We start from the raw sequence: 23,428 nt of genomic DNA, 5'->3' as shown, positions 1-23,428 counted from the left end.
GTACCCGCCGCCCGGGGCTCCCCGCCCGGCCCCGGGGCGACGCGTCCTGCCGCTGCCCGGGGCCGGGCGGGACGGAGCTCCCGGCACAGGCGGTCCCCCTTAACGGGGAGGCTGGGGTTGGGCTGGGTGCCGCGCTGCTGGAGCTCGGGGAAGCGACGCCCGACGGTGCCGAAGGGCGCGGGCATCGCCTTCAGCTGCCCCCGAGGGCCCACCGCAGCACCGCAGACGGTGACAGAGGGAGGCACAGCAGGGCCTTAGAGCTGGGGGAGCAAAACTGGAGGTTAAGCTAAAGCGTATTGTCAAAGTACGTCAAAATGTTCCTTGGAATGGGCCCCCCAAAAAAGAGCACCTCACGAACCATCACTGGGCTGACAGGGAAGGAGGAAACCAGAGACAAGACACTGACCCAGAAGGCCGTGAATTCACACAGGTAACAACAAACCGACGACAGAGCTGTTGGCCTACTCGACGCTTTTTGCCCAACTCTTCATGTAATTTCTCCCATCTTTAATGGAATAATATGATGATAACATCATTAAAGAAAGAAGTAGAAATGTTGGATCAGTAAAGGAGTGGGAAGGAGGGGAATAGTGCAAGGGCTGTTATTTCAGTTACTGGGATGGCTCGGCCCCTTCACCTTTCCTGTATTTTAAACTCTGCCAGGCAGGGACAGCTTCATCCTGCATATAGGAGAACAGCTGAATTCACTTTTGAATTACACACCACTCAGCTTTTTAAAAAAATAAAAGGATCTTTCCAGCCCACTTTCTGATAAGCAATAATCTTCCCTCTATTGGCAACAAGGAGCTGCTCAGTTCAAGAGCACCCCTTCCCCTATTAGCTGCTGTCCACATTCTCCTTTTCCCATTTGTTTTTTTTAATGTAGTCACTGCTCTGTATCAGACCCTCCTCATCTCCCAAAGTCAGTACTTTCCAGTGACAACTATTTCTCAGATGAGGCTGGAGCCGTTTTCTAAGCCTACTTCAAGAAGTGATGGTTTGGGGTAAAGGGGAGAACTTGCATAAAGAGTTAACAAGTTTGAAACTGTGTTGTAAAGCTACATGAACAAACAGCACCTTTTAAAAGAAACTTTCCCTGAGATACAAGTCACAACCCCCCAGCCTACAAATGAATTCACGTTTATTGAAATTAAAAGGCAGTCACAGTAAGTAAAAAGCAGAGGTGGTTAGGAGAGGAAATGCAGACAGGCTGTGAACAGAAACCAGTAACAAAGTTCCTTTCCTGTGGATGTATGTCTCTTGTCTGTAATCGCACTCCTTGCCTTTCCCCAGCCCGTGACAGTTGCAGGACTCCACCTTCTTCCACAGACAAGACGGCAAGATCCCACCAACATGTTCTACCGGTGTCTCATCCTGCAGGGCACCTACCTTCATCTCTTCTCTGACCACTTAGTGATTTCCACAGGTTCACAGGAACATAAATGATCTTTGGGACTACAACCCTGCCATCATATTGTTGCAATTGTCCATCATGTTAAAAGTTTAAAATGGCAAGATGGACAGGCAGCAAGATCTCCTAAACTTGTTGTAGTCTTGCTTCCTAGAGCATAATAAAAGGGAATGTTATGTTACATACAATATAAGCTAAAAATGGGAGAAAATGAATAAGAGGAAAGATTTAGTCTGACTTAAGGTCATTGTGGAGTTGAATTAGTCTTGGAGTAAGAAACCTAAAGCATGCAGTTTTAACAGTGGAAGACAGTTGAAACTGGGTCAGCTGAGCACAATTTAATACTGATCTAAAAAGCCCAGGTATCAACATCTCCCTTAAAAAAAAACAGACAAAAACCAAACAAACAAAACCCCACAACCCAAAAGTTCACCCCACAGCCTGCTTCAGGAAGTTCTCCGCCTCGTGCTCCAAGACAGATAAATTGGTTAAGCTGTTTCGTATTCAGAATATGGGCACGAACCAGAGAAATTCCTCCACAGATATTCCTGCAGTGAGATAGGACAATACATCACCAAGAATTAGATATTGTAAGCGCTGGAGAACCCCTCTTGCTGCAAGGTAGATCAGCTGAATTTGAAGGGAACTCGTAAGAGAAACAGTTAGTTTATGTAAAAATAAGCTATTTTTATTTATTTCCCAGATACTGGAGAGTTCTCAGACATTGCTAGATGTCCTGAAGGGAGAAATTGGGAATGCTGGTAAAGCCAGTGAGCCACAAAGTACTTCAAAGGAGAAAGAAAAACAAGCACATGGACAAAAGCATTCCTAAACTTGTTATTCAACCTGGAAAGTCCTGTTGGTCTGGGACAGCTGCTGTTCTGGTACAAGGATGCTGCATTTAATAAAAGTCTTTGTCTTGCAAAAGTAAATTTTCCTTTCAGATGCACTTTGGTATTAGAGGTCTACTAAAGTTAATCCTCAAATGCTAGAGATTAGGGTAGACATCTACAAAAAAAAAAAAAAAACAACACCTTTATTTTGAGCACAGTGATATGGAAGCATATCCCAGGAGATGACTTACCAGGTAATACTTCTGCCCTCGAAACAGCTTTCACCTTCCTCTGCCAAAAGCAAGCTAAGAGTTCATCCGGTACAGACAGGTATTAAGAGTACAAAGCTAGGAAGTACAAAGGCAGCACTCAGGGAGGTGCAAATCACAGCTACAAGGTAGAGCAGGCAAACTGGAAAAAGTCAGCAGTACACCAGGGCACCACCTGCTCCTCTTGAGAAGCACACTCTGCACTCCCACACCTCCACTGAGCCTGTCCTAAGTTGTAGGCACAGAGCTAATTCACTGAGAACAGCACGCAGAATACCAGAGCAGCATTTCAGCTGGCTGAAGTCAGTGGAACAACCTGCAGGATATTGTTGGCTTTAGCATTCCTCACTGATCCACAGCAGAACAAAGTCAGGACTAGTTCAGACACTTTGTCCCTAAGTTTAATTGCAAGCAGCTTTTGCTTCACCACCTGCAGTTTTTTTAAGTTGCAAATCTAGAGATAGAGCTGCCTTAAACTGGCCTAAGCTTTTCCACAGTGCAACATGCTCACTGAGACCTTTTCTGCTAGAAAACCTGTGCATCACCTTTTCTTCAAAAGTCCCTGATCTCCTTTGGCTGTGTGCACAGTTGTGTTTAACTCCACATATCTGATAACTTACTCATCCCTTAAATCTAGCAGTTACTAGCAGGCCTGCATTTTTCATCATTCTACCCCAGTCTCAGCATCTTGTCCTGAAGTATTTAATTAATGGGAGAAGCCTCAGCACATGGGATTCACTGCTCTTTCCACTGTACTTCTGTCACGTCATAGGCAGATGTACTGCCAGCCACACACTGCTCCTGGGAGGTCACACAGGGAGAAGATCTCAAGTTAGCTTGAAAAGGACAAGCCTTAGATGTACAAGGAGGTGGAAAGTCTTCCTTTGTGGCCTCTCCAGCCAACATCTAACAAGCTGCTGAGCATGGGGTTTGGTTTTTTTTGCATTATCTTTCCAGAAATATTTAGGCACCCAGGGCAGAAGATGAGGACAACTAGAAGAAGGTATGTCCTAACATTTAGTCCTGACCATATTTTTCAGCAGAACAACCTTCCTCCTGCTGCTACAGTGTACACCAAAACAAGTGCAAGGTATGCAGAGCATTTTCAGTTCATAGACCAGTGTCAACTTGACTAGACATTCATCATCTATATATAACAGACAAACCAGTAAAAGTATCACATTTAATCAAAGATACCAGCCTGTTCCTTTGGATAGAGCCACACACTGGGCTACCACTCATTTCATAAAGCCCAAAGAGGCTGTATCTATTCCAACCACATCTCTTTTAATCCCAGAAGTACAAATCACATTAGCAGCAGTATTCCATCTTTTCCAGAGTGCAATTTTGACCCTGAGTTTACAGTAGTAGAAAACTTAAAATGGAAGAGTCTAGCAGATTCCTTTGCATATTGGCTGCATTAAACAATTACAATAGAACTATAAAAAAATCCTAGAAAAAATACCATATTCCTTGTTCAAGTTCTGCAGAAGAAAGGAGTGAAATTGCCCTCCTGTGCTTTGCATTAGAGGAGCAGGGCAAGCATGGCTAGAAAGAAGCCTTCCTGCCAACCAAGACAGATAAATCTTGGGCCTGGCCCCATTAGATGCTAGAACAAAGCAACAAGAGGAACTGGCAAAATGAAGCACAATTAGCAGTTATGAGAGACTGGACCCCAGAGTTGGGTATGGACAGATCAAAGCTATGGCCAATGTTTGGGAATCTTTAAGAGGCTCAAGCCAGTCTGGACACTTCTTTACAGACCAGTGCAAAAATGACACAAGCATTTATTCCCCTTCCCATCCCTCACACTGTGTTCAGCTTCTTTCACAAGAACATAACTGGCACATTAATTCCACGACGGTTCAGTGAAGCTACACCCAGAAACGTGCTGAGAACTGACACCCAACCTAGCTGTCAAATCACAACCACTTCTGTGAATCCAGCTAACTGCCCAGATACTCCCAGTGCTCCAACTCCAGAACCGCTCTTCACTGGGGCCTCTGATGGGACAAGTGTTACAAAAGCTGCCCAGGCCCCATACAGTGCCTGGATGTGTGGACTCAGATAAGCACTGAGAGAATCTACATCCATCCCGGGATTACAGATCTGTTCTTAAGATGCTTGCCTTATTGGCAGCTGATCTTGAACAAGGAATACGCAAGGCCACAGGTAAAATAAATCATACGCCCTAAAAGTAGTAGTTAGGTCCCACAATCCAGTGCAAATATTCTCCAAAGATGCCCGATAGCATCTAGCCCACCCTTGGCATCAGGCTCCAACGAAAACTGTGGTGAGGGAGGGACCCAGAAGCTCATTTCCGTGGTGCTTGCATGGACATTCGGAAGGTGCACTGACACGTTTTGACCAGCAGCCGCTGCTGCAGGCTAGAAGATGAAGCAATCAAAAATACAGAGCAGGCTCGCTGCTGAAATCGGAGAGTCCGCCCTTCTCTGCTGGGGTGAGCTGTGGAGAAAGCAGAGTTGACATGGAAGTGTCATCAAATCCAAAGCAAATGAGTACCCACACCTTTAGACGGTGAAGGCTGCATTGGCACCTTGCCCAGGGCTAACGAACACATTTAATTGCCCCCTCCAAACATGCCCTGGAGTACAAAGTGTGCCAGCTGCCTTAAGTCTCCTTTACACATTTACAGGGAGTCTCCTTTACAGGGAGAGTCAGGTCTGCTAGTGGCAGTGGGACCTTGTGTTGATCCCTTTGTGAGTGGTGGCACGCCTCCCTGGGCAGCAAACACAAACACAGGCGTTCAGTGGAAGCCACATCCTGTCCCATCCACTGTCCAGACCAACCCAAGCACCAGATAAGAGCACAGCAGGACAAAGCCAAGATTTGCTTATTTAAAGTCTCACCATGACTTGGTTCCCATGGGAATCAGCTTCCTTCAGGAGGGGTCCCTCTGCAGCAGGCATCTCCTCATACTTCTGCTCCTGCCACTCACTGAACTTCACAGAGTGCTTTGGGGTATAGCTGGACAAATCTGCTGGAAGGACAAAGCTGACGTAAATATTTCTCACCACCCCAAAAGGAAGTGGGATCAGGATGCTGGCAGGGACAGCATGGAAGCTGCCCATCTGCAGTTCCTTGTTCTAGCTCAAGCCCTGTCCCCACTAAGCTCCGATTCTGCCATCAGCTGGCAGAAGTCATCTCCATTAGCATTTCTACCTGTGTGGAGCCCCATAAGGGTCTGTACGAAACATGGACGCTATCAGGTACCACCAGTAAACCCACAGTGCCAATACAGTGCCTCGCTCACCTGAGTTAGGTGTATTGGGATGCAAAGTGCTATTTGGGCGTGGAATGTAAAAGGTGCGAGATTTGTCCTCCTCTGTTTCAGAAGCATGTCCTTCCTCTTCCTCCTCCTCTTCTGCCAGTGAGCTCTCTGATGGGTACTCAAACGTAGTCTGCAAACTTGTCTCATTGAAAGAGATCTTCATCTAGACAACAGCAAAGGAGAATTATTAGAAAACAGCACAAGAAACCATAGATCCCAACACATGCTCTGACAAAGGCCACCTCCCACACCAGGCCTTCACCCTAGTGTAAAGGAGCCATTGCATATCCCCCCACCTTTCCCCACGTGCCTTGCCAAATCTCTTACCTCACTGAGAGAAACCACAAAGGCAGATAGCCAAACAAACGGATTGGAGGCAGGTGGCTGAGAGGTCCAGAGTACCTCTGGCTTTTTGCCCTGGCACAGAATTTGCCATCACCTAACACTGATGTGCAGCAGCCAGGAGGAGCTGCTGGCGTGTCCCTCGAGGGATTAGTGTTGCCAAGGAGGAAAGGAAAGCATCCATATGTTGAAAAGGCAACATTGCTAATGCCAGCCAACTCGTTTGTGTACCCATGCTCTAGACAACAGAAACATCAGTGATCAGGACTACATTTTTGGGAGGACATTCCGGCAAAAAGCTATTTAAGCTAGGTTAAAAACAGGGCTTAATACCAAACATGAGGAGATAGAAGCAGCTAAAGGAAAGACATTAACAGGTGGTAGTAGAGGGGGAAAATACTGGACAAGTGGGAGGCCCTTTAAAGGTTCTGTTTTGAAACCAATTTTATTTAATATTCTCACTAATGACTTTTGCACAATAACGGCAAGACTGAGAAATTAAGATGACTCAAACATGGGAGTTCATCAAGGGAAAACCAGAATTTTATGGGTCATGAAGAAAACTGGAGAGCAAGAACACTAGAAATGGGATGATGTTTAAGACCGACCCTTGCTCTAGGAGAAGTTCAGCACCTGTGAATAACTGAGAAAGAACATTTTAGATTGGCTACAAGACTGTGACTACCATTAGGATGCTGCTTAAATAAACCAGGAATAAAGCAAGGCACTTCCACTGGAAATAAGGACTGCCTGGCTCCATCCTCCCTGTAACACCCAGCAGGTAGTAGAAGGCAGCAATTGGACTTCCCCCTTCTCTCCTGTAGGCTGAACAAACCAGCCCCCTCAGCTTCTCCTCATATGCCATTTTTTCCAGCCCCAGGAGCACTTTGGTAGCCTCTGCTGGACTTGCTCCAGTTTTTCTGCATCCATCCTGCAGCAGGACACCCAAATCCAGATACAGAAACTCCAGATGTCCTCTTCCAAGTTGAAAGGAAAAGCTGAGGGAAGGGATTGTTCCCCTGCAGCCTTACATGTCCTAATCATTATCTACCATTCTGCTTAGAAGATCTGGTTACAAGTCATCTCAACAGGTGGAGAGGAGATTCAGCCTGCTCACACTAGCAAAAATGAAGGTTGAGAAAAAGCATAACAGCTCTTTGTAAGTACACCAAGAAAATAAACACCAAGGAGCAGAGAAGAACTGCTGATGCCAGCATACAACAGACAAACAAGGAGGATAAGCTTGCCAGGAATAAATTTATGCCAAAAGTAGGGAAGTATCTAGCCAATGCGGATCAAGGTTCAGGAGCAGCTGCCTAAGAGGGTGTTGTGATCCCTTTACTTCTAACTACAATTAAAATTGAGCTAATAGGGTTATGAACAGAATTAAAAGGACGTGGTTGCTTGTGACAGGCAGTAGGAGCTGGGTGGTTCAGGAGAGCTCTTCTGATGCTGTGTAATAACTTGCAAGAAGAAAGCACAGCACATTTGCCCCATGTGCCATATTTGCAGTTTCCCTCATAAACAAAATACCCCACAGGCTGAGAAACAGCACGTGGCCCCAAAGCAGCTATCAAGCAACCACACGTGCTGCCCAGATGCATGTATTTCTTGCAACAGCAGCAGCCGCCTCTCTGCATCTCCTGCACACGGAGCCCTGGTGCGATGCTGCTGCTGCCAACAGGGTCTGCTGAAGCCGAACCTACAGCTGCACAGGGGCCAGAGCCTGCAAACCAGCAGTGAGCTGGAGCCAGCCTGCTACTGTGTTATCCTGCACTGCCCACAGACAGATATGGTGGAGCTATGTGGGTGATAAGGCTTTTTAAGGCAAGACAGTAAGCATTTCATTGCTGATTTTCAGAAAAGCAATGAGGGGAGCTTAAATCAAATCTGGGTAACAGAGTGAGTACCTAACGCCTCCTCTGCGCTGCAAATACACACGTCAGAGCTGTGTGCTACTCTGCCTGAGTCTGAGATGTACCTCGGACACAGGCTGGCTCCCTTCCCCATGCTCCCAGAAGGCAGGATGGAAATAGCAGAGGGGGCAACCAGCTGCCTTTCCCCATTCCCTGCCCCAGCCCTGGCCAACGCCCTCTGACCTTCTCCAGAAAACACATGAGGAGAGGAGTGATTATATTTCAGAGAAAAGGGGTTAGAATAAAATGGCCCTGAAGATCAGAGCATCCCAGTTGCTGTTCCCTGAATTTCTCACCCCTGCTACTGACCTAGATGCTCCCTGATCCGAGCCAGGCAGCAGAGCGGGCAGTGACTGCTCACAATGTGGCGTCTGTACTGCGGGGACGAGCCACACTGCCAGGCACAAAGGCCACAAGGGTGGAGGTGACCAGGGCTTCTGGAAACTCAGAAGCTATCCCAGAACCAGACACTGCACGCGGGCCGCTTACCAGTGCTGGCAACTGCACTGAAGGGCAAGAAGTACTTGACTAAACATGGAAAATAAAGGGGACAGGAGAGATGTGCCTTGCTTTTAGAATTTAAGTTTGGGAGATGGAACTAAGTTTTCCTGGTTTTCTGCTATCAGGAGGAAATCTCTAAGAAAAACTACTTTGAGTCCAATTTGGACCAAAGCTGCATGTAGTGCAGGAGGAGAAAACAGCCCCACCAGGGAGTAAAACCAAAGAGTAGAAAGCAGCAGAAATGACCAGGAGTCAACCCTCATGCAGTGCCCAGAGGCAACACACCAACAGCTCAGCCTAATCCCTGAACTAAAGCAGCTCCCGCTTGCCCACAGCCAATTCAACTCGGGCCATGCTCGCTCCCTGGAGTCAGGCTGGGTGTCCTGCGGAACGCTCTGCCACCAGGGTCTCTCGGGTACCTGCTGCAGAGAGGCCACAACGCTGTAGGAGTCAATGTTGAAGCTATTCAGAAAGAGCAATTATTAACAGCAGTACCAGCCCCACACACCCAGGGCCCCAGCCTGGGGGAGAGATCATAACAAGATAATTTGCTGCTTCAGCAACACCTCCAGCTGGGCCAGTGCAGCCTACGCGAAGGCTGACACCAAGCTGTCTTGCTTGGCCTGAGTGCACCCCGGCACAAGGCCCCCCCCTCCTAAAACTGTGTTGGATTTCTCTTTGGTAGCGTCCCACTGCCCCACACCCAGTGCGCTGCTACCAAGAAGCAGGAAGAGCCCTGCAAAACAACTGTGCTCTGCAATAAAGCACTCCAACGCACCCAGGCAAAGCAAACACCAGAGGAACAACCAGGCACTGGCACAGGGTTGAACTCCGGCAAACAGGCTCTGCACGAGCGGCCACCTTCCCCGCACCTGCACACCCCCCCGGGGCACTCCGTCGACCTTGCCCATATAGAGCAAGAGCCCCAAAACTCAAAGAGATAAACCTGCCGTGGCATCACCTGGGTTTCCCCTGCAAGCTCCCCTCCCCAAGCATGAGGTGGTTTCAAGGGAAGCACAAAGCAGCTCTGCTTGATCCAACAGAATATGAAGGGCAACTTATTCAGGCAACATGGGTCAGCATAGCTGCATTAAGAAACCCCCTGAGCGGCTAATGAGCAGAACTGAGCACTGCACCCAAGAAACACAGGCAGATTCCGTCCCAGGAACCATCTAAAAAGAAAAATCAAGAGCCCAGCAATGGCACAGACAATAGGTTTGCACAGCCAGCAGCCCCTTGCCAGACCATCTAGACTTTTATGGAAACCCAGAAGGCGACAGGGGTCATTTTCTTCAGAAGAAAAACATATCCCAGAAGAGCCAAGCACACTCGAGCCCCGCCAGAGAACTCTGCTCATCTTGTCTCAGCAGCGGTTCCCCCATTTCTGCCTCAGCAGCAGCTGCCAGTTGTGGAAAGGAAGAATTCTGCACCCTTCAGCTGTGGATGTTTGCAGGGATTTGTCACTATTTGCCCAGCTGAATACTTCATCTGGAACTGTGTCACAAAACCAGGGTCAAACCCAAACTCATATATCTCTATATTAATACTGTGCCCAGCAATCAGAGTCACACTGGGAAGAATAAGGCAGGCTTTTCGTGGAATATTGTGCTGTTCAGCCACCAGATTCTTGTTGCCATAGCAAAAATCATGTATTTATTTGCTAGAATTTGAACAGTAATGAGCAATGGAGTACCCAGGAAAGAGAAGCCAGGGTAAACATTGCCCAACAAGCCTAAATCTGAGCAGTCATACAGGGCTCACTTAGAAGAGAAGAAAGTCAACCTTGTTCCAGGAGATGCAGGCTGTCAGGACTCAGTCTGCACCCAGACCAACAATGAAAGAGCCCCCATGTACAGAGACATATTAGAAATAAAAATAACCAGTTTACAGAAACCAGCCTGTGACATAAACAACGAAAATCAGCAGACACCTCGCCTCCAAAAGCTGAGGTGGGAAAGTCTGTAAGACTCTGCGGTTAACGGAAGAGCAAACACTCAATGGCTTCTCACAAACCATGGGTATCTCTGTAAGTCTCAGGAGCAAACCATGGGGTTAACCTGCATCAACTCCAGAAGCAATCTCTTTAGTGTGGCTTTTCTCTTCACCCATTATCACGTTTGCTTCTTGGCAGATGTGGCAAAGCCAAAGTGATAATGTAGGGCAGGGTGTTTTACATCTTTTAAACAGAAACCCTCTTTGGCAATCCAAATCCTCACTTTATAATAGTAAGGGGAAAAAAAATTGTTCTAGGCATTAAAAGAAAAAAGAGAGAAAAAAATCACCCTTTAACTATATTCCAGCAAGGAGAGTCAGAGTCAGCATATTGACCCCCATTGTAGCAGCCTACAATGGTACTGGAAACAACTGAGCCCATTTCCCCTTCCCCACAGAGCAATTGCTGTCTCCCAAACCAGTGGCTCTTGCAGGAGGCTGCAAGGGGCACTGCTGCCATCCCTGCTCAGTGTGCAGAGAAGCCAGATGGGATGACAAGTCGTGAAGCACAAGCTGGAGTTTATTCCTGCCCCTGATAGCCATCACACAGTACCTCCAGCATGTCCAAACACACCGCACTGCTGCTGCAGACTAGATGAGAAGGCAATGGCTGCTGCATGGCGAAAAGAGGGACATAGCAATTTTTCAGTAAAGTGGTTATGCCACCCAAGTACTTCACAAGATCCAAACAGCTGAGTAGCACTAGGGATCAAGGTTTGCCCTTTTCAGGTACTAGTTTTCCTCTAATCATCCTCTCTCCCCAAGGAATATAATCCTGAAGTGACAAAATCAGGCACTGCACTGACTCCCTAGGATATGCATGGGCTGCTGGGTGTGATTTAAAGCAGCTTTTCACACCTGGTCAATCAAATGCCTCCTCCTTTCTCAGCAACAGCAGCAGGAGGGTTTTGGCTGATAATCTGCAGGAAGGGTGGACAATTCAACATGAATACAAGAGCTCAGGAGCCGTGTGAAGAGGTGGGTCTCAACACAGAGCAACCTCCCACCTCACAGCCCCACGCTGCCATGGGGTGAAAGGAAAGGTCCCTGCACAAACAAATCACTGCTTATGGGACTGGGAACAGAGGGCAGATGCAGGTATTTTACGGTGGACAAAGATCCCCAAAGGGTTTACCAGGTCCTTCCATCTGACCCAGTCTGACCGTTCTCACATATCAGCAGATTTAGTAAAAGGAGGTGGAAGAGCTGTTCATGAACTGCATACCTCTGAGGGACCTTCACTTTTTCCATCTGCAGTCAATGATCTAGAAAACTCCCTGTGATGCAGTTTTCTCTGAAACCTTTAGGGAAAGGATTTTTGGGAAAATGAGCCGTTTCATAGGAGTTAGCAATAAGCTTTTCTACATGCCTGTACTTGTCCTGAAAACATGGTGTCAGCCCAAATTGTTGAATAACTCCAGGCACAGTCTCTATGTGTGGCAGGCTGGAATAGCACCCTGGAAGCTGCAGTAGCATCAGCATATTACCAAGGCATTTGCTATCATTTGGGAGAAGATAAGGAGCTTTTGTACCTCTAAAGCCCTTCCTTGACACAGGAAGAAAGGGGTTTTCCCTGACAGGTATCCCTAGGAATGGAGAGGACTTGAGGCTTGGTTCCTGTATCATATTAACCCCGAACTGCTATGGCTGAAGCAGCCTAAGTGTGTCCAGAAGACTGCAGATGGCACTTCAGAAATGTACTTTTCTGTCATTCTGTACAAAAAGAAGAGTTTTGGGGCACAGGAGCTGGCTGCTCCACCATAGGCTCACTTGATCATGCTTTTCCAAGAAGCATTTTTCCTAAGAGTAACACTGAGTTTTGCTCAACTATTAACTGCATCACAGAGTTAGTTACTGAATAGAGTTAGCGGCACTAAAGATTTATAGCAGTAGCATGTCAAGGAAGCGCTACGTTGCTGGCAAAGGAGAGGTTGCCTCCAGGATCACATCCCAGCTCCCAAGCCACAAGGCAAAACAAGAAAGTCTCCATTTACAAGGCAACCCACAATGCCAGCTCTGTGTAATCAATATGCTGAAGCACATGGTAGATAGGAGCAATGCATGGAGATTCGAAATATTAAACTCCTTGTACAAGACACAGGGAAGTTTCAAATTCCTGATGAGAAGTGACAGGCTAGGGACAGTCCAGGAGAGCATTGCAGGGCAGGCAGCTTTGTTAACTCTTCCCTTGACTGTGTTGGACAAGAAGAGAGTCCAGCACACAACCAACCACAGGGCAACTGGAGTCCCAGTCTAACACGGTACAAAGCAGCTATTCACCCAAGGATCCCTTCATTCCTTCGCACATCTGCAGACAGAGGAGCCAGAGCCTTCCACAGCTTAACAAGCAATTCAAATATTACTTACTTGGCCCATAAGAATTGGACAAATCTCCTTACATATATGAAACAAATCTCATCTGAATACACAAAGAGAGTAGGCATAAACAAGACACAATTAGTGTCAAGACTTGATATCTTCATTAACAACACACAAAACTCCCAAACAGCAGAGGATTCTGCTTTACAGGCAACTCTGAGCATACAAATTGTAGCTAGAACACAGTGCAGCGCTGGGACATGCCACCCACAAACATTTCTATGCAACTGAGGCTGACCAGAGCAGTCCAAACAAATACCTCGGTTTGGTGCAAGTGAACAGTCTCCAGCTGGAATGGGACGGATGGGAGCATCATTTCCTGGGAAATATGAGGAGGCTGGGAACAGAATTACTTCCCACCCTGGCAAGGAATTCATTCTAGACTACAGGACAAAAAGGCTTCAGTGATGTGAACAGTATTAGCTGCACAACAGAGTTCACGTTTCTCTTGCCCCTTTTCTGTACTACTAATATGCAAAAGAGACTTCCTCAAAGAGAAGTGACTAAGTGCAGCAAGTTCACCATGAGGCTTACAGATATGCCCTCAGACCTGCATTTTCACTAGCTGTAAGCTATACAATTTCCCTAAGCACACAAGTGTTTTGCTCTCGTAATGTCTGAGATATTTTCTTCAGCTTGCCTATAGTCCTTCAAATGCCTACAAAACAGCAGCTCCATCCTGCCAAGTTCCCAAGATCACCTGAAGGGTACTTCTCAGAAAACATCAGCACCAAGTTCCTTCAGTCCAGATCTTCCCAGGATGTTTGTGAAGTTTTTCTGTGTGATACAGATGCTTCACGTGACTCTTCCAACACAAACTGTCCAAACAGTGATATTGTTACAGCTTCATGGCATACCCACGTCCCGCTGCAGTCACTAGGAAGAGTCTGGATTTGTAAATAGGTTTTAAATTGCCCAGGTTTCACTCAGGAGGTAGTGAGCACAACCCCAGAGGTGAAGGAGATGCTGCTGCAGCAGCTTTTACCGAGATGTCCTTTACTGCCACTGAACCCAGAAACTAAACATTTTAATTTTTCCTACCGTTGCCAACATACAACACAGACAAGCATGACTTCTGCCCTAGCCAGCCTGAGTGTGTACTTCCTCAGCTCTTCTCAGGAACACCGTGACTGTGTACTGGAAAAAGCACAGTGGGGAAGAAAACCCAAACCCAAGACAAACTGAATACTTGAGATGGAGGGAAATTATAAACCATCTCCAATCTGGTCCATAGATTAAGGAAACCAATTAAGATAATGTTAACTGTAATCCGCGTGATCAGAATTCAAGAGCACAAAGCACTCCAAATCTCATCTCAAGCTCTGGGGCGGGCTGAGCCCTGGGCACGTCCTAACCAGCTTCAAAGCTAGGCTCGTCTCTTATTTGCGTAAGAGTTTCTATTTTAGCTCTTCTGTCCCGTTCCCCATGCTGCTGACAGTGGCAGGCAAGCAGGGGAAGGGAGGAAGAGAACCCAGGGGGAATTTGGGAGCAGCTCAGACTGTTGCTGCAGCACGAGGCGAAGCATGGGAGTGGCAAGGCCATGGAGAATCTCAGTCACAGAAAATTTCCCGCTACAGAGATGAGATAAATATGACGCATCTGCTCTGCCAGGGGTTTAGTACAACAAAGTACCAGCACTTCAAGAAGCTGGCAGACAGCAGAGAAACAAAACACAACCTACTTCCCCACCGATAGCCTCAGGTGCAGCTTATGAGGTGGTTTGAAAACTACAACCGCAACAAAACCCTGATTGAGTCTTCAGCCATCAACATCACAGGCTAAACATCAGCAGAATTAGAAAAGGGCAGGGAAATTGCCCTGTCTGGGTGAAACAGCCTGCTCACACCTGACAGGTAGTGGAAATCACCTCCACAGGGAAGGGACCACACCTGATCATCCAAGACACCTATTTTCTGAGTAGGACTTGTCACTGCTGATCTCATCTACCAAAAATTCAATACATCCATGTCAGATATGTACTACAGCCCCTCCTTAAATGTGGCAGATGTATTTGCCCAAGCAGAGCACAGCCACAAGACAGAACATAGAACAGGAACACGCACCTCTCTGAGAGCTAAATAACACAAATCTTTGTGCTGACCCCTCCAAAACAGACGACGGAATCTAATTTTTGCAGAGAGATTTTTGCTTCCCCCACCAGATTAATTTACTTGTGTTATGATTATGTTATACACTGCAAAAAAAATACTTCAGGCAGTCACTGGAATTTAGATTCCACACTGTGCAGACTTGCTCCAAACAGGTCTGGGCAATAGTTGGAAGTGTTCATCCCTGCCAACATCTCGAGCCTACACCCGGTTCTCACAGGAGACCATCTCCAGCAGAACTGAACAGATGGAAAACTACAGAGCAAGAAGTTCAGCAGGTTAGACCAACAAAACTGCTGCCCAATCCTGCCCATGATGAAAAGCCAAGGGATGTTTAGAATAATTTTTTAACAGACATTTAAGTGGGCATTTGGAAGCCATATTCAGGCATTATGCAGCTCAAAATGTTAGAAAACGGACCATGCTTAAGTCCATGTAGGCTGGAACTTTTTGAAGTTCAGCTGAAGCTGAACATCTTTGAAGACAGTTTTGCAAAGAAGCAGGAAAGCATCAGATTGCAACTGTTTGGATCCCACCAACCTTGTTCTTGTAAGCCCTGTTCACACAAGGCTGCAGCTCACCTTCTAGCACTTGGCAAACTGCCAACTGTGACAAGCCAAAAAAAACCATTAAAACCATCAACAATCTGATGTCTGTTGGCTCTCAAGTTGTATTATTTGCAGGACTTTGGGTGGCCTGGCCAGAAGCCCCCTTTCCTGCAGGATCCCCGAGAGGTACCAGGTCCTGGAGAGGACAAACATACTGTGACTTGGGACGAACTGCAGGATTGACAAGACATAAGGAAGGAGCACAGTCGGGGCAAATTCTGTACGCGCAGGACCTTCATGGCAGAGTCCAGCCTCCAACAAGATGAGAACAAGATGAGAACATGAAGCCTAAAGACAGACGACTACTTCTCAAGACCCCAGCTGTCTCAGCAGTTTGCAGTCCTTTCCAATCACTCGCTCCAACATGCCAGTCACATGTTTTACAGAAACCTAGATTTCTATCTTGCTGACAACTTTATTGTACGTTATTCTGGCAGGTAACCAAAGCAAGATTGATTCTTGTCAGCTGAGCCAAGCTAGATATTATCCTCTGAGATCCCAAAGATCCACATCCTACAGCAAAGCCTTCCCTTCCTCCTGGGGCTGCTATCAGGCTGAAGTGTCTTTACTTCTTCTGTAATAACAGAGTACAAATAGGAGCACTGAACAGAGGTCACCAACAGTGCTCTGCATCCTCTCCCCCACTCCCTGTTTAGAATAAAGGTCAGTAGGTCTCCTTCCGCTCCTGCACACGTATCCTGTCCTCACCGTCAGAGCTGACAGCTCAGCCAGTCTCTTCCAGCAGCTGCCCAGAGCTCTGCTTGAAACACAGCACGTCCGTTCAAAGCTGCAAACGTTCACTTCATTTTCAAAGCGAAGTCACACCCCCACCACTTTATCTGAACTAGCTGTGATACCGCTTGGAGAGGTCTCAAAACAGCCATGGAGTAGATGAACAGTCCTGAAGGGCATCTTAACACCTGTAGGAGGACAAGAGCTCAAACTGCCTGCCCACACAGGCAGCCTGGTCCCCAGGATGAGCACAGCTAGGGCTCTGCCCTCCACCTGCAGATCTTGATTGTGTCCCATCATACACAATCCCATGTTCACCTTCACAGCCCTGGGTGAATGACGACCGTCCCACCGCAGCAACTCTAGTTGCACAAGAGAGCTGGGAACCCATTTTCTATTCTGACACAGGAACAGCATTTCCCTCTCTCTCCCTCATCAGCCCAAGATCCAGCTTCAACCCCAAAACAAACAGCTGCTTCACATATTTGAAGCGTCTGGAAGGAGCAATAAACCTATTTTTCCTGAGAGGCCTTGAACACCAGCAGGCCATAGCAAAGTCACAAGTACAACTAGTATAACTTGATCCTGCAGCTGCGCAGCTGTGAGCAGGGGGTTGGAGGTCCCTCCACGCAGACCACAGCAGCGCTGGAACCCACTGCCACCCTGTCCCAGCCACCCTCCCACTCCAAAAAGCTACAGAGGATGTGGACTGGACGACGTGGACCAAGTCGGCTCCGTTTTGCTGGCATCTCTACCATAGTCAGGCAACTAGTGAACAGACACTGAACAGAAAAGGGAGGCCAAATTTCCGCATTTGAAGAAAAACACAGTTTGCTTCTCACAGAACAATCAGTCTAACTGCCACAACTGCCTCTCTCCCTCCTAATAAATCATTAGCCCTGACTGTAACCACAGACACCTGCCGATCCGCAGGAACACACCACTTCCAGGCTGTGCTAGACCTGCTGTTTACCTCACCCAGATTCCTGCTGGGCGTCAGCAAGCAGACAAAGTTTTCAAAGTCATCGGTTTCACTAAATACGACTTCCTTGAGCCTGGTTCATACTTAAAGACCCTTCAGCAAATCCAAGGCAAGGTTTGGAAAGGAAGACACTCAGCAGGAGGTGGGCTCATCCAGCACATCCACCTCAAGAGAATCACCCCAAAAGACCCGGGTAGCTGCCCACTGAAACCAGCATCAGGTTTGATTTTGATACCCCCAAAAGAGAAAGGGACATTGGTTTTACCAAAGAACTGCAGCTTCCAGCTCACAGGAAATGTCTGCTTCTGCCCAATTCAGGCCAAAATCAAGTTTCTGAAAACCCGGACATATCTACAAAACAGAACCCTTGTTTTTGACTGGTTGCCTTGGTGACACACAGTGATCTCTTGGGAAGAAACCAAGGAATGTGTCCTAATACTAGCTCCTTCCTTTTTGGGCATCAACACTCAGCCTTATTACCCAGAATAAAAGCCACAAACATCCTCTAGGTTAAGAGTAAACAGAAATTTTTCCATTTGCTACAGCATCAGCATCTTCTAAACCCTGGCAACAAAGTCAAACTCCATGCTTGCCACTCCTAGCAGGAAGGGACCTGAAAGAAAACCTGGTGTTTCTGTCACTACATCACCACATTTAATTTTACCCAGGAACTTGTGTCTCTATTTCTGCTTAAGATGGATCTTATTTTCCAAAGGTTCCCCATTTGTTTCAGCCTCCTGAGCCCTGCAAGGTAACAGGCAGGTCCTCCTTTGCCTTTTAATATCTCCTTTCTCAGAAACTAGATCTTTATGGATGGAAGTTCTCATGCAGGATATCCCCCACGTGTAATTCTTAGCAAACACCGTTACAGTTGTATATGCATCCTGCAGTATTTAGCACGCTTCCATCTTCAGAATGCCTGCAGAGTGGGATAGTTAATGCTCTTAAGCTGATAAGAACACAGGCACAGAAGCTACATGACCTGCCCAACATCACAATCCAACACTGAACAGACAAAACAGTTGTTAACCGATTTCAAAGAATCGTATGATATTTTACATTGGGAAAGGACCTCTGGAGGTCTATAGCCCAAACTCCTGCTCCAAGCAGGTCTGACCTTCTCAGTTGCCCAAGGCTCTCCCCAGGCAAGTTTCAAATAGCTCCAAGGATGGAGATGCAACTACTTCTCCGGGTTCCTGTTCGTGTTTAATCAACCTTAAACAATGCAGTCACTGCACTAGCCTTGTCCTCATCTCCCTCCCTCCTTTTTGTACAGTTAAGAAAGGCTTCCACTGCACACCACGTATTTGGTTTTGCTTACTTGAGGCTTTATTCTTTTACCAGCAAGACTGCTGCCCCAACAGCACCACCCTGCCCAGAGAAATCAGCTCCTCTGGCTGCATCAGAAGCCAGGCTTATTTAAGAGTGTCTGTCCCGCAAGGTTTCCTCTGTATTTTCTGCTCCATCCTAAGAGTACTGGTAACCGTAACATGTTGTCTTGATATTTTCACCATTTATACCACACACCTGATTTGGTGTAAATTCAGTTAATACCCCAAACTGAACTGAGCAGAGCCAAGGAAACAGACGGAATGAGTGCAAGCCAGCAGGTATTTAAGCAGCAGAATAATTCCAGTCTGATCAAGCATTTCCCCATAGGAGGACAAGGAAAAACCGCAGGAGCACTGAGTGAGAATCAACACTCCTGTTAATTTGCTTATGCTGGATCTCATGGCACTCAGGTTCCAGACCTGCTACCTGCATTGGTCACGATCAAATTAGTAGAGACTGCATGCTCTTAAGAAGGGATTTAACAATGTCAAGCCATGAGAAACAGCACTCCCTGCCTCCCTTCTAAATGAGATGCACCCTATTCAAAGGATTTCCTCAAATTATAATGCTCAGTGCCTCAGGCACCCACATGGATTCAGTCCATCAAATATTTAGTTGAATTTAGGTAACGGAACGTCAAACCACTCTTCCCGCTATGGAAAAACATGTCACGTCGCAGACCTAGAAATCAAGATTTGTCACCTTGGCGTGCTGCTTTCAGAGCCAAATGATTTGTGCCTGCTTCTCTGGTGCAGCAAAATAACCCGCTCTTTCAGCATGACTGTGTCTTTGTCACATCCAGATGCATTTCACCAAGCCATACAAAGATTAATTCTGAATTTAAGGCTTACAAGGACCTAAGTTAGATCCCAAGCAGTGAGAAAACCTGGCATTTGCTCCAAACACACTTGGAGCAATTGACATCTCGTGGATCTTCAGAGATGTAGCTGCACATCCAGAACAAGTAGCCAGGTGGTATAATCCTATCAAGGGGAGTTAAGTTGTTGATCTCTTTCTGCCTAATAGAGACCTAATTCTTGAGCCTCTATCAATAGATCACTAATGCGGGGAAGACGCCAATGGCATGCTGCCCACTGTACTGTGGTCACTGCTCGGCTTATGACACGAGAAGCTCAACACGTTCATTACCCACCAGACACAGCAAGCAGAGCTAGAGAGGAGGCAAGTCCGCAGCCGTTCAAACCACGCGACTCACCTCGATTTTCTAAATACCTCAAATATTTTACTTTCCGTTATCATACCTCCAAGAAGTGACTGTGGGAGAGGCCCTGCAGTTGTCACAGCCCATATCCCACTCTCATCTACTTGGTGGAACACCACCCAATGCCCCCTCCCCCTGAAGGCAAGCCTCTGATTCTCAGAAGGACCGGAAAAACACTGCCCATCTTCCCACCCGGTGCCTCATGAAAAGACAAGCCAAAAGTAGTACCCAGCTACTTTCAGCCTGGCTTTTCAGTGCCGAGACACCCCAGGCAGTTACCTTCTTGCGGCGGGAGCCTGTCTTGCTCATGCAGGACCTCTCCAGGGACAGGTAACCCCCAATCACTTCGATCTCATTCACCGTGGGGTAGCGCTTTTTATGCAACATCCCCACTTGGGGCCCGTCAGTGCTCTCCACGGCTTTGCCTTTTCCTTTGCTCTCCTCCTCCTCCTCCTCCTCCTCTTCTTCCCGCTGCGGCCTTCCACTGGCATCAGTGAGACTCTGCAGCCCTGACGCAACGGGCTTCCTTTTGGGCACGACAGTGAAGGTGCTGCCTCCCCTCTGGTGAGGGGCAGAGTGCGGTCTGTAGAGGGGCACGGAGGAAAACTCCATCTCCAGGTCTCCAGCACCTCCAGGCTGATCTGCCAAGCTCCCCGTCCTCACAGCCAAGCCAGCCCTGGGAGAAAGCTCCCCACTGTCTGGCTCCACAATGTCATCAATGTAAGTCACAGGTACCGACGGATCCAGAGGCGCCGGTGGGGAAGCGACAGGCTCTTCCTGCTCCGGGGCGGAAGCCCTCAGGGGCTCCTTCGGTGCCTTCTCCTCCGAGGACGGTGGCGGCGGCCCCGGCCTGGCACTCTGGGCCGGGGGCAGAGCCGGGCCGCCCTCCCGGCGGGGCACAAAGAGGAAGGAATTGCGCGAATTCAGGCGCAGCTTGGCCAAGGCCTGGGCCTGCAGGTCATGGGCTGGGATAGCGGCCAAGTCAGGCTTGGGGGCCGGGTGGATTTCGAAGGAGCCCCCGGCCCGGGGGGCAGAGGCAGAGAGCGGCTGGGTGGAGCCGGTGGCACTAGGGGCCAGACTGGCACTGGGCAGGGGCGACTCGGCCGCTTCGGCCTCCTCCGGCTTTGGCCTCCTGGCGTTGGCTCTGGCACGGGAAGCGCTGGCGGATGGCACTGGTGGCCCCTTGGGCGGCGCGGGACGGCCGGCGGGGACAGTGCCGGGCTCGGGGACGCGGCTGCCGGGGGGCAGGCCCCGGGGGGTGACAGTGAAGGAGTTGGAGCCGATCTTGTGGAGAAAGCAGTTGGCCTGGGGGGCTGCGGCCTTGGGGGCGGTTGGGACCGCCTGGGGGGCTGCGGCCCGGGGGGGAGCCGGGGCTGCCTGGGGGGCCGTGGGTTGGGGGGTGACAGCCCGGGGGGGCGCCGGGAGCGGCTGAGGGGCCGCGGGCTGAGGGGGGGCAACCCGGGGAGGAGCCGGCTGGAGGACAGCAGGCTGGGGGGTGGCCGGCACCGCCGGGGGGGTGGCAGCCCGGGGGGGAGCCGGCAGCGGCTGAGGGGCCGCGGGCTGAGGGGGGGCAACCCGGGGAGGAGCCGGCTGGAGGACAGCAGGCTGGGGGGCGGCCGGCACCGCCGGGGGGGTGGCAGCCCGGGGGGGAGCCGGCAGCGGCTGGGGGGAGGCCGGCCCCGCCTGCGGAAATCCCGGTCCAGCCTTCGGGGCCGAGGCCCGGGGGGAGCTGGGTCCCCTCTGGGGGGGCGCCGAGGCCCGGGGGGAGCCGGGTACCACCGGCGAAGGGGGCGGCCCGGCGCGGGGGGAGCCCGGCGCCGCCGGAGGTGCACCCGGCGCGGCCCGGGGAGAGCCCGGTCCCACCTGCGGAGGAGCAGCCGCCCCGCCTGGCACGGCGCCGGGCCCGGGCCCGGGCCCGGTCGGCGCCTCCCCGCCGCGGCGTCGGCGGCCCCGCGGCCGCTGCCCGAACTTCTCCAGGAGGCGGCTGACGGTGCCCGGCTCGGCCGCCTCGGGCGGCTCCGGCGGCTCGGCCGCCTCGTAGATGACGACCTGGTCAGCGCGGATCTCGGCGAGGGCGGCGCCCCGGCGGGCCAGCAGCTCCCGCAGCGGGTCGGGGCGCCGCAGCGGGGAGGAGGCGGCGGCGGCGGCAGGGTCCCGGCGGCGGCCGGGCAGCGCGTCCCCCTCGGCGAAGCAGGCGGCGGCGTCGGGCTGGGACTCGATGATGAGGATGTTGTCGGCGCGGATGGTGCGGATGCCGGGCACGGCGCTGTACAGCTCCAGCAGCTGCTGCAGCGGCCGCGCCGCCCCGGGGCCGTGCCCGGGCAGCCCCTGCCGCAGCCGCCGCCGCTCGCTCTCCAGCCGCATGAAGGGGTTCTCCCGGAGCGGGCCCAGGCTCTCCGCCACCACCAGCCGCTCCCCCGCCGGGGGCTCCGGCTCGCCGCCGGCCGCCCCGGCCAGCTTGGCCCGCTTCCGCTCCAGGATCTCCCGCTTCCAGGCGGGCTGAGCCCGCGGCCCGGCCCCGAGCGGCGGCTCCGCGCTGCTCATGGCGGCGGCGCAGGGGGCACTTGCTCTGCCTGAGCCGCCGCCGCACCTGAGCAAGGCCCCGCCGCCGGCCCCGGTACCGCCCCCGGGCCGCCCCCCACCTCCCCCGGCGGGGCGGGGCGGGCGCCATGACAGGGCCGGCGGCCGGGGCGCCCCGTCGCTCGCAGGCGGCTGCCTGAGGCGCTGGCGGGGGCCGAGAGGCAGCCCCGCTGCCCGTGCGGCTGCCCCGCTGCCCTTGCGGCTTCGGGGCTGGTGCCAAAGAGATCCGCCCCTGCGGGGCCGTGGCAGACGCCGTCCGGCGGGGAGAGCCCCTCGGGGGCCGCCTGGGAGCAGCTGGGCTTCGGCACGGGCCGCGTTACCTGACATGGCGTTCAGGGACGTGGCTAGCCCTGTCCCCGGGGCTGGTGACCCGCCGGGGTCCCTGCTGCCCGCACTGCCCGCCCCTCGCACACGGGAGCCCCCCCACCCCGGCGCTGGGAGGCGGCTGGGGGCAGGCCCTGCGGGGTTTCCAGCCTGCCGGGAGACGTGGTGACCCACCCTGCCCCAAAAAACCCTCGTCTGGCTCTTTCCCCCCATCCTGGACTGGCCCGCGTGGCGCCAGCCGAGGAGGAAGGGAGTGAAAAGCGCCTTTCGGGGCCGCCCAGCGCTAGCTCAGCCACCGTCTGAGGAAGAGCAGGTGTCTGGGCGTGAGCAGCCATGGTGGGCAAGGAGCAAGCTGCTGGCACCGGAGGAGTGTCGCATCGGGCCAGCCAGAGGAGCGTTTTAGGGAGAGTTCTGGAGGAGACAAGCGGGGGTTTCCACAGCACACGGCAGCAGAGCGGGAAAGCGTTTTTCCTGCCGGCTTCACTCTTCAGCAGTGACTGCTTGTTGGGCACAAAATCGCAGGGAAAAGTGCCTGTTATCAGCCACCAGCAGGTTTCTTTGGGAAGTCTGTGCAATCAGGAAACGATCGCATGACAGCTCAGGAC

At 50.7% G+C, this 23,428-nt stretch overlaps 1 protein-coding gene and 1 long non-coding RNA gene across 4 annotated transcripts; one reads left to right on the top strand and one right to left on the bottom strand.

Annotated features, from left to right (window-relative positions):
• The first annotated feature begins 6 nt into the window (after positions 1 to 6).
• On the top strand, positions 7 to 2,343 carry LOC138682069 (uncharacterized). Of its 2 annotated transcripts, none has more exons than XR_011322285.1 (2): positions 7 to 430; positions 2,115 to 2,343. It is a non-coding gene; the product is annotated as an uncharacterized lncRNA (long non-coding RNA). The 2 variants fall into 2 exon arrangements; XR_011322284.1 differs by having other exon boundaries at positions 1,294 to 2,343.
• Positions 1,125 to 22,501, bottom strand: TPRN (taperin). 2 transcript variants are annotated; one of them, XM_069771279.1, is made up of 4 exons: positions 20,199 to 22,501; positions 5,788 to 5,968; positions 5,384 to 5,514; positions 1,125 to 4,979 (listed from the first exon to the last, which is right to left on the bottom strand). In XM_069771279.1, the coding sequence occupies exons 1-4, from the start codon at positions 22,461 to 22,463 to the stop codon at positions 4,917 to 4,919; spliced, it is 2,640 nt and encodes an 879-aa protein (XP_069627380.1). In that variant the 5' UTR covers positions 22,464 to 22,501; the 3' UTR covers positions 1,125 to 4,916. The 2 variants fall into 2 exon arrangements, with proteins under 2 accessions (XP_069627380.1, XP_069627381.1); XM_069771280.1 differs by having other exon boundaries at positions 5,384 to 5,511.
• Between the last annotated feature and the right edge of the window lie 927 nt (positions 22,502 to 23,428).

This window comes from Haliaeetus albicilla, chromosome 26, assembly GCF_947461875.1.
Source record: "Haliaeetus albicilla chromosome 26, bHalAlb1.1, whole genome shotgun sequence".
NCBI lineage: Eukaryota > Metazoa > Chordata > Aves > Accipitriformes > Accipitridae > Haliaeetus > Haliaeetus albicilla.
This window is presented reverse-complemented; position numbering and strand designations above follow the sequence as displayed.